This window comes from Buceros rhinoceros, unplaced genomic scaffold, assembly GCF_000710305.1.
Source record: "Buceros rhinoceros silvestris isolate BGI_N320 unplaced genomic scaffold, ASM71030v1 scaffold17971, whole genome shotgun sequence".
NCBI classification, from domain to species: domain Eukaryota; kingdom Metazoa; phylum Chordata; class Aves; order Bucerotiformes; family Bucerotidae; genus Buceros; species Buceros rhinoceros.
The window spans coordinates 1-10,392 of record NW_010392687.1 but is presented as its reverse complement, the minus strand read 5'-3'; the positions used below and the strand labels follow the sequence as shown (position 1 = coordinate 10,392).

Sequence of the window (10,392 nt, the reverse complement as noted above, 5' to 3'; positions counted from 1 at the left end):
TGACTAAAGGAGGGAGACTCTTGGTGACTTTTTGTGAATTGCCTCGTGGCAAATTCTTGTGATGCTGGAATGTGAGGACCAGGCTGGTTTAAGTTCTGTGGCTTTCACTTCTTCAAAAAAGAAAAATAAAGAGTTTAGGTGCAGGGAAGAGAATGTCAGGAATGCTGACAGTTTGTAGCTCTGGATGAGAGCTTTTCCTGGATGAGAGGAGGCAAACAGCTCGGCTGTGCTCCAGTTATTAAAAACTGTTTCCATTGTGCAGGTCTCTAGCTGCATGGAAGGATACGGGGGATGCAAAGCTTGCCTTTGCTGAACAGGGCAAGAGAGATCTTCTGTGCATGTATGACTGGCGGCAAAGTAGTGTGCACAGAGCTTTCTCAGAACAATAAAAATCCTTGTCTAGATGTGACTGACAGGCTCTTTTAGAAAAGTTGTTACATTTTTCCTCTTTTTTCCATGTAGTTTCACTTTTGGTTTTGGTTTCTACACCTCTTGGGGTAAATAAAAATTTCCCATCCTTGCTGCTCAATAGGACAGTTCTTGGATCTTCACAATAGTTTCTGTGTTAAGATTGCTCTCAGGAATCCAGATTGTGATTTGAGGTGCTCATGCAAAGATGAAGGGAGGCGATGCCTTTGAAACCTGTTCTTAATCTTATTAATGGTTTGGCTCTGGTGCTATAAAGTGCTGTTTCATCTCAAAATACTTCTCAGGGATCTTACTGGGTGACAATCTCATCGCATAACTTGGCAGGGATGTCAAATGCAGAAGGGAAGGGAGGGAAAAGCTGCCATTGGAGGCTTGTGAGCATCTGGAAATGTATGGAGTGTTTAATGAAGGGACTGCACCACAGGACTGTACTGGTGCCTGATTTTTGGGTATCTTATGGGGTGTCCCAACTTGTTGCAGTTTGGGGTTATTTTTTGTCTTTTAAGTGATGTTTATGTGTGCTAATTCATGATTTGTTTGTTCTTAGGTGCTTGTTTACCCCATCATGACAAGATATAAATCTCTGCAGGATTTCACGTAGAATTAAGCATAATGAAAGTGAATAAACCCCCATCTGAATAGAGGCTTTAAGCGAATCATCTGTGCTGTGACTGAGCACAGATCAAATCTGCAGAAGTATTACGCTTTGTATACCATTCTCACTGGACAAACTGCTGTAAATTGAAAGCAGATTTCTGTTGTGTAACCAGCCAGCTAGAGTGCCAAACTGAGAATGAAAGTGTTCGAACTTATCCCCTGGATTCAACCAGTCAGAGATACCACCTCCTATTTATTATCTTCAGTTGATATGCTGCTCCTTGCCAGAGGATGTGGGAGGCTGAGAGGGGGGAGGAGGAGTTAATGCCTTGAAGGGAACATACGTATGCACTCAGGAATTGGTTTCTTCTGCTCTTCTTCACTTTTTCAGCCTGAGCTGGAGCTCATACATCAAGACTGACTGAATAGCATGTAGCTTGCTTTCCTCCTAGCTAGACTTGGACAGTGTATGACTGGAATCTATGTATCAGGGATGCTGTTGAGCAGACTTGTCTGCTCACTAGGGCTTTTTTTTTAGTTTATTGAAGTCGCATAACTTTAATAAACTGTAATTGCTTTGTCTGCTGGCAGTCTTGTGTGCATAGCTCATGTCTACTGCTTTAGAAGTTGACTGTAAGGTGTTTCTAATGGTACTGTGTCTTCTCTTGCAGGCTGGAAGAGACAAGTATGAGCCCACTGCTACATCAGAGCATGGCACAAAGAAGAAAAAGGGGAAGGGGAAAAGGAAGGAGAAGGACATGGATGAGCTTAAAAAGGAAGTCTCAATGGTAAGAGTGTAGGTCATGGAAAGAGCAGCTTTAAGAATGTTGACTGCCTCTAAAGCTTTGTGCCTCATGTGACTAAAAGAGAAAAGAGCTGATGTTCTGACAGCATGATGTGACTGAAGGGACTGACCTCCCTTCTGTCCCCAAGCCAGAAATGCTCCAAGTATTTCAGCATCAAACTGACCACGCAGTAGGCCCTGAAAACATCACTTCTCAGAAGGCGCTTGACACAGAACCCAAGTCCTTGCTTGCCTGTGTTACCTGCAGCATACTGTCATTTCCTCACCCACACACATGCTATTTGGATAGCAGCATTGCAGGCTTTATTGTGCTGTCATGCAAATGAGACTACTTTTTTCATTCCAGCTGAGAAGTTGAGTCTGTACAGCTCCGTTTACTGATGGTCTCTGCTCGGACCAACCTCAGTATTATTTCTTCCAAATACACTTGAGGCTGTGGGGAGTGTCTCCCATTCCTATCTGTGAATGTCAGTTGTTTCTATGTACGTGTCTATGGGCATCAACCAGCTTACATCTGTTGCACATTTTCTTTCTGTACTGTGGATTTAAGTCTGGGCTTTCACATTTTTGGCCCCTCTGCTAGAGAGAGGGGATACTAAAGCTTGCTCTGAGACGAGGTTTCGTGTTCAGTAGTGATGCTAACTTAAAGCATCTGTTCCCTCCAGTAGAACTTTAAGTGAGACACTGCTATGCCCCAACCTCATCCAGCTGAAAAGTAGCCTGGCTGTGAAAAGGAGCCTCTTTGGAGGAAGAAGCATGGCTTAAGCTGGCAGCATTACTTAATGTGTGAAATTACAGGGTTATTCTTCTGAACATTCCCACCTTCCTTCCCAACTCCTTTCCTTTCTTGTCCTCCCTCACGTCCACTCGCCCAAAAAAACCCCCACAACTCACTGAGGCTTCACAGCATCTGCTGGGGCTGTAAAGACTGTGCTGAAATATAGTCAGCGTTTACTTTAAAAACTGTTATGTCGTACCCAAATAGTCACAAGAATGCTAAAGACGGGATTGTTCTGAGTTGCAGAATGAGACTGAGATTCTTTTCACGGGGAAGATGAGTTTGAGTCTTGCTATGTCACCAAAGGAAACCTGGGGCAGGGGCTGGAATTGCTGAGCTGTTGCTGCTCAGCCTGCAGGGATGGTGGTTGTTTCCTCCCACAACCATTTTTGTCTTTCAGGATGATCACAAGCTGAGCCTTGATGAACTTCACCGTAAATATGGAACAGACTTGAATCGGGTAGGTAGACTTTGTTTTCCCTCCCTCCTAGCCCTGATCTGAGAAGGAACAGTCTCAGCTCAGAACACTTCACAAAGGGAGATCTGGGTGGTCTGGTTTGGTTTTTTGTTGTTTTTTGTTTAATCTCCCCTCCTCCAGTTAAGTTTCCCAGGCTTTGAGAGAACTGTCGAGCTCAAAAATACTTCTTTTCGTCCTCCCACTGTACAGCCCAGCTGCAATACTTTGGTGACTGTTTCTACCTAAGTCACTGTTATCTGCTTCTGAATTGTTCCAAGGTCAAATTGATTCTTGGATTTATTTTTTTTCCTTGAGGAGCTCGTAATAAAGGCAAATGTTTGTTACGTTGCAGATGTAGTCCAGTGAGCTATCATGTGCCCAGAGACTTAATGATGGCTAGTAGCAGTTAAAATTTTACCCTTTTATAGTAAGAGGTGTGCAAATGTCCTAGCTAGCCTCAAAGTCCAGTGTAAAAGCACTGCGGTGGTTTTGTGCCTTTGCTCGTTTGCTTTGCTTAATGCGCTTTCTGCATGATTGCAACAAGTCCACACTTAGCCTATAACAGCAGAGATTTGCATATTTCTGTCAAAGACCTTGGCTTCTGAAAGCTGAACTTCCTGGAAAGTAATCCAAAGTGTTATCATCTTTATGGCCCCCAGCTTTCACTAGTTCCATAATTTGATAGGATGGATTGCAATGGGCTGTTCCTCAGAGCTCAAAGTCTGCTGCTGTAGCATTCTTGTCCTGCCCTTTTTCAGTGCTTGTGGCCCCGTGGCCTGCAGGCTCCTCGAGTAGCATCCAGTATCCTGTAGCTCCTCTTTTGGCATTCAGCTTTTGCATCGTGCACTTCAGTAAGACAGACCTGGCAGCTGAGGAGTTCTCTATTACCTGTTAGTATCTACTTGTTGCTGTGATAGAACATGAACAGATTCAGAGCTGCCTTCTCGAGTCAGTCTTGCCACAATGCCTATAAAAGGAACCTCTCTTCTAGGGTTTGACTTCTGCACGTGCAGCTGAGATTTTGGCTCGTGATGGCCCAAACGCCCTCACACCTCCACCCACCACTCCTGAATGGGTCAAATTCTGTCGGCAGCTCTTTGGAGGATTCTCACTCCTGTTGTGGATTGGTGCTATTCTATGTTTTCTGGCTTATGCCATACAAAGTGTGACAGAGGAGGAGCCGTCTAATGATAATGTAAGTAAAAGTGTCTGTTTCACCTCAAAGGCAGGCTGAGCAGCCTGTTTGGCTCAAAGCAGATTAACTTCCTCTAAGCATGCTGTCCAGAAGCTTTTCCCATTAGCACGGGAAATTCAGTGTATGAACTTAACATGTCTTGGAGTGCTTCCACATAACGAAATCAACAGCCGACTTCCTTTGTGTTGTGGTAAGAACACTAGCTTGTGGATGGTCTTTGTGTACAAAAAGTACAGAGACTGTAAGTACCTTCATGCATTGTAATGGGTCGCTTAAATATCAAGCAATTTACCAAAAAAAAAAAATAGAAGCCCTTCAGGCAGGTCGCCCTCTGACTCACTTTCTCTGCTCCTTGTAGCTGTACCTGGGTGTTGTGTTGTCAGCTGTGGTCATCATTACTGGCTGTTTCTCTTATTACCAAGAAGCAAAGAGTTCCAAGATCATGGAGTCCTTCAAGAATCTGGTGCCTCAGGTATGGGATACCTCATGTCCTTGCCAGATCTTGCCAGACTGTAGTTTGCTCAAGGTTGTTAACCATTTTAAACATTGGCTTCAATTGCAAAAGGTCTGGCCATTAGTGTGTGTGAAACTAGCTCTTAATTTTGAGGAGGTCTATGAGATTCCTTCCTCTTTATGCTTCTAGTAACTGTGCTATTACGTCAAGGCAATTCCTGGCACCCCATCGGTTCCACCAGCTTATTAACATTCATGGGAGACTTTCTCAGTAGTCTGTGGAGTTCAGTAACTGGTGTGATAAGCTCTAAAACTCAGATTCCTTCGCCAACAGTCTGTGTCATACCTAACTATCTTACTGTCATGTTGGTAACAAGGAACTTTGATATCAAGAAAACAAAAATAGCTGTTTTCCTTAAATAACTTATGTATCAGAGATACACAAGTAGAAACCTTGTAGAACTATAGCACAACTATTTTAAGATACTTGATCTTTTGAGCCCTTTAAGAATTGCTTTTGACGCAGGTTGTTTCTTTACTGTCTTTCAGCAAGCTCTTGTAGTCAGAAATGGTGAGAAGATGAGTATAAATGCTGAAGGTGTTGTAGTTGGAGATCTGGTGGAGGTGAAAGGAGGAGACAGAATTCCAGCTGACCTTCGGATCATCTCTGCACATGGTTGCAAGGTACAGCAATGGCAGGCTGTCTGAAAATTTCATTATGAAGAGTGATGAATTAGTCTGGTTTCAAAGAATGTCTTCTGTGCTGTGAATGGGTGGTGGAGTGTAAGAGAAGGGTGGCAGGAGTGCAGAGTGTTTTATCTGCTTTCTTTGCTAAAGGCATCTGCCTGCTTGTGTATGACAAAGTTCTCTCTTGCACGTAGGTGGATAACTCCTCACTTACTGGTGAATCAGAGCCTCAGACCAGGTCTCCAGACTTCTCCAATGAGAACCCACTGGAGACCAGGAACATTGCCTTCTTTTCCACCAACTGTGTGGAAGGTATGTGACTCTTCTACTTCCCTGAAGTATTAACAGTGCTAGGGACAGGACTGCATAGGTAAGCATGCAAACGCAGTGTGAGTTTTACTGTATTAGTCAGTAGCCTGCTCCTACCGTGTAAGAGTAGAGTGGAATTTCCCAGCAAAGGCTTTGCCCGTTCTAGCTGCAGTACTTTACAACAGGCTTAGATTATGTGGCCCTACTGGTTTTTTCCTTTCTTCCTGCTCCTAGAGGAGCAGGTATGTGGTGTGTCTTTGAGCATGACTGCCTTATTACAGCAATGTTGAAGCACAGATAGTGTAACGTGAACCCAGACGGCTAGGCAGAGCTATAAGAAATACTACAGCTGCTGCAGAAAGCAGGAATTTCAAACATCTCTGGCGGAACTTCCTGTTGCAACTCTGAGTATGGTGGTAGATACGCTTTGTGCTGAAGCCCAGGGCATCTTTCCTACACCCACAGGGTGTCAAGGTGTGACTGTTCAGTGATGGTGTGGAAGTCTGCCTGATTCCTGTTGTGTCCTCTCCTGTGAGATTCTCATAGCAGACTGTCCCCTGCCTTTTCCCACCAACTCTGCAGAAAACCTAACCCAGCAAAACTGAAGGATATCCTTCATCTTTTTCAAGAGCCTTGGGGAGAGAAAGCTGGCCTCCCCTTCAAGGAGAGAAGAGGACACTGTCTACTTCAAGATGGCTTCCTCTAATTCCCTACAGTTGTCACTTGATGCCCTGGGGATAGAAGGGAGAGGGCATACAGCTTGACCAGTCACACAGGAATCCTGTGCAGCACTTACCTCCATTTATTTCTCATGCTGCTAGCAAGTACAGAAAGCTGCAGTGGGAGACTTTGGCCATTGGAATCCTTGCCTGCGTTATCTTGGACAAAGCTTGCTATGCTCTAGGACAGGCCAAACAAACTTGCGTTTAGTGTGTTTTGGGAGAGGCTTTGGTTCTAAAATCTGTCTCTCTTCTAGGCACTGCCCGTGGCATTGTCATTAGCACTGGGGATCGCACTGTGATGGGCCGTATTGCCAGTCTGGCTTCTGGACTGGAAGGGGGAAAAACTCCAATTGCCATGGAGATTGAGCACTTTATCCACCTCATCACTGGAGTGGCTGTTTTCCTGGGTGTCTCTTTTTTCATCCTGTCACTCATCCTTGAGTATACGTGGCTGGAGGCTGTAATCTTCCTCATCGGGATCATTGTTGCCAATGTCCCTGAGGGGCTGCTCGCAACAGTCACGGTGAGTGAAGTTGGAAAAAAAGATTGAGTGGTTCTTAAGGAAGTGGAGCGCTTCGTGCTCAGTGTGCATTCACAGAGTAGACACTAAAGTAATGGAAGGTACTCTCTGGTAAGTATGTAAGGCTAGGCTTTATAAATTCTTTGTACTCAAGACTAGTTCCCCAAATCAGTGTGAAGTTCTGCAGTTGTTTATCTGATAAAGATGGGTCCCTAAGTTACGCCTGCCTGGGGACTTGGCTTGTCAACTGAAGTGAGCAAGACTAGGAGTTCTGAATTTGTGTGGCCTTTTTTGTGGCAAGACGGGTCCTTCCTGTTACAGCTGTTACCCACGTGTGGGCCAGTCCCTCCAACCCTGAAAGGCTGGCAGAGCATCCAGCAAGCTGCACTGTAGTTTCAGCTTTTGATCTGGGACCTGGCAGGGGTTCTTGTAAGTTTGGTTTTCCAAAGAGATGCTGGGAGTATCTAGGGGTGCTCAGCTGTGTAGAGGGTGGTGGTGGGCAGGACTAGAGGCTTCCATGCAGCCTTAGGAAGCAGAGCAGTAACTGAGCTGGGAAATCAACAGTTGGGAGCTGTAATTAGAAAAGAGCCTCTGGCAAGAAAGAACAGTGGGGCTGCTCACTTCCTACCCCAGTAAGTTGCAGCCCTATCACGAGAGCTATTTTGGGCCTCCTTATATGTGGCCTTTCTGCACCTATTTTGAGAGTTTCTGTGATTAGGGACTGCAACTTTAACTAAAATGTTAGTCCAGGGCATGTTATATCCTTCCTAATACACTGAGAAATGAGAGAATGAAGCCTTGCGAGTCCTCTTCTGGAGGTTTTGTAATGAGGAAAAGGCCATTTAAACCTAGCAGCTGGGCCTAAATGTTGCTGTTTATTTTGCACTGGCAGGATGAGAGTGGAGTTAGGGAATCACTGCAGGGCATGTAAGCTGGTTGTTACTCCATGCCCACAGTGAGTTGGGTGGCAATCATCTGTCATCTTCCTTGTCTCTAGGTATGTCTGACACTAACAGCCAAGCGTATGGCTCGTAAGAACTGCTTGGTGAAGAACCTGGAAGCTGTGGAAACCCTGGGTTCCACGTCTACTATCTGTTCTGACAAAACAGGCACTCTGACACAGAATCGCATGACAGTTGCGCACATGTGGTTTGACAATCAGATTCACGAGGCTGATACTACAGAGAACCAGAGCGGTAAGACCATGTCTTTGCGCTTGAGGCATTTTGTCAAAAAGTGGCTTTTTATGGTGTTACCTGTACTTCCAAGAACCCGTCTTTCTAGCTTTCCATTCCAAGTGAAGTTCACAGGACTTCTTACTATCTGCTGTACAACGACCACTCAAAGATTTAAGGTGACAGGTATGGAAAGCTTAGTTCTGTGTAATCCTTAAACTCCATGTAGGCTGCTTTTGCTCAGAATTAATTCCATTGGAATTTGAGCTTCTTGCATGTTCAGCCCCTTATGTTTGTCCTGTACGTAGAAGTATTTGCTGTTCTTTGCTTCAGAGTAGCTGATTAATTTTGCCAAAACCTATCTTGTGACATTGCCCCGTCTTAAGTCTGCTAAAAGTGTGGACAGCAGAGCCATTGGCTGTGATAATAAATTACCTGAGACTAGACATAGATGGAATTTCCCATGCTGAGCTTGATGGCTGCCCTTGAACAGGGGTTTTCCCTAGAACACCCTGGTTGTGTTTGCAGAGCAGTAGCAAAGAAGTGACTGCAAGACTTCATCGGAAATTCTCTTCTACATATAAGCATCTGAAATTTTGGTGTGCTGTGCAGTTGATAGAGGTATTTACCTCTCCAGAACCATTTAGTACAACCACATTCAGGAGTTTCCCAGTAGTCATCTACCTTGAAATGTTGTGCTTGCAACACACTATTAATATAAACTTTTTCCAGTGGTGCTGCTGCACCCTGCCCCAGACCACTCCAAAACATTGTTTTTACTGGTCTTGGTTTTTAACACTACTGCAAAGTAAGAAGCTATAAATAAAGCGTTATTTGGAAGCACTCGGTTTTGGCCTGGCAACAGTTGGCTTGGCTGCAGTAGAAATAAACCTAGAAGATTTCACTTCATGGAAAGTATGTTAGTTATCAGTTAACTGTCGGTTCAATTCATGTCCCTTGAAGCCAACTTAAGAGCCAGCATGAGAGTAGCAGTATCGCTATTTAAGTATTGTTCCTTTGGGAGCTATTTCATCCAGTTACTGGGTGATGAATAAAGTGAGACAACCTGGAGGTGAAACCCAGCACCCCTTATTCAAGCCCCTCTGAAAGTTATCCATCCAGAATTCTTCAGCTTTGTTGGCATGGCCTCTGCTGCTTCTGGATGCAGCCATTATTGGAATCCTGAAGGCAGGGGTTTTCTCTTGCACTGTTGCTGTTGATAATCAGCTGCTCATCAAGTACCTGGGAAGGGAGGAGGATTGAAAGAGATGTAGTGTGCTAACGTGTTTCCTGTTTCTGAGGTAAAGGCTTCCTGCTCTTAAGCTGGTGGGATTTTGGGCTTATGTGTTTTTTGCTTTTTTGACCTTCTTCCTCTGCTTTCAGGTGCTTCCTTTGACAAGAGCTCAGCTACTTGGAGTGCTTTGTCCAGAGTTGCAGGTCTCTGCAACCGTGCTGTGTTCCAGGCCAACCAGGAAAATGTACCAATTCTTAAGGTGAGTTCCTAAAAGAAACGTTTGTCCCGTTCCCCATCACTGTCCTTCCATAATGGTAGTGAGATTATATCCTGTGGGTCACAGGAACATGCAAAGTAGAGGTGTTTGCCTCTCAGTCTCTTCTGTTGTCTAGCGTTCTTGCAGGGGATGTGCTGTAAGCAGAGGAGGTGCGACTGGGAAGATGTTTCCCACGCCAGACTCCTTGCCGTCTGCTATCATGTGCAATCTGTTTGGGGGGTCAGATACTTCACGCAGGGCTAGGAAAGACAAAGCTTTCCTAGACATTTCCCATTGTTTGGCTGTTCCGAGAATCACTATCTCTGGCATTTGTACACTTAAAAGCTACAAATAGCCAGTTCTGGGAGCTGGGAGAAGCAGACACCAGAACTGGGGGAGCAGCAGTCGTGGGAGAGCATTTGTCTTTAGCCAGTCTGTTTTCACTGGCAAGTCTTGGCTTTTTAAGCTTCTGCTGGTTCAGCACTAGTGCAAATGTCTGCGTAACATGAGTTCAGATTCCTGCTTCTGAACTGTGACCCAGCTAGGGCTGAAATTAACTGTACAGTGCTTATAATCTGTCAAATATTAGTCATGTTGCTTAGTAAATGTCTTCCCAAGGGTGTTCTGATGCTGTGGTAATAGAAATGATGGAACAAACTATAACTTCAGGTCAGATTTTTTTAGGCCTGAGATAGAGCTGAAATTCTTCCCATCTGCAGAAGACTTGAGAGGGGAGAGGGTTTTTTAAAAGTCTTTAGATACCAAAAAGCAGTAG

The 10,392-nt window shown here is 44.7% G+C and overlaps 1 protein-coding gene across 1 annotated transcript; it reads left to right on the top strand.

Annotated features, from left to right (window-relative positions):
- Positions 1-1,702: 1,702 nt before the first annotated feature.
- On the top strand, positions 1,703-9,620 carry LOC104488710 (sodium/potassium-transporting ATPase subunit alpha-1-like; the record flags this gene model as incomplete). Its single annotated transcript, XM_010144587.1, has 9 exons — positions 1,703-1,814; positions 3,010-3,069; positions 4,058-4,261; positions 4,620-4,733; positions 5,264-5,398; positions 5,596-5,713; positions 6,687-6,955; positions 7,950-8,148; positions 9,511-9,620. Coding segments are annotated over exons 1-9 (1,239 nt in total), but the record flags the coding sequence as incomplete, so codon positions are not given.
- Positions 9,621-10,392: the final 772 nt, after the last annotated feature.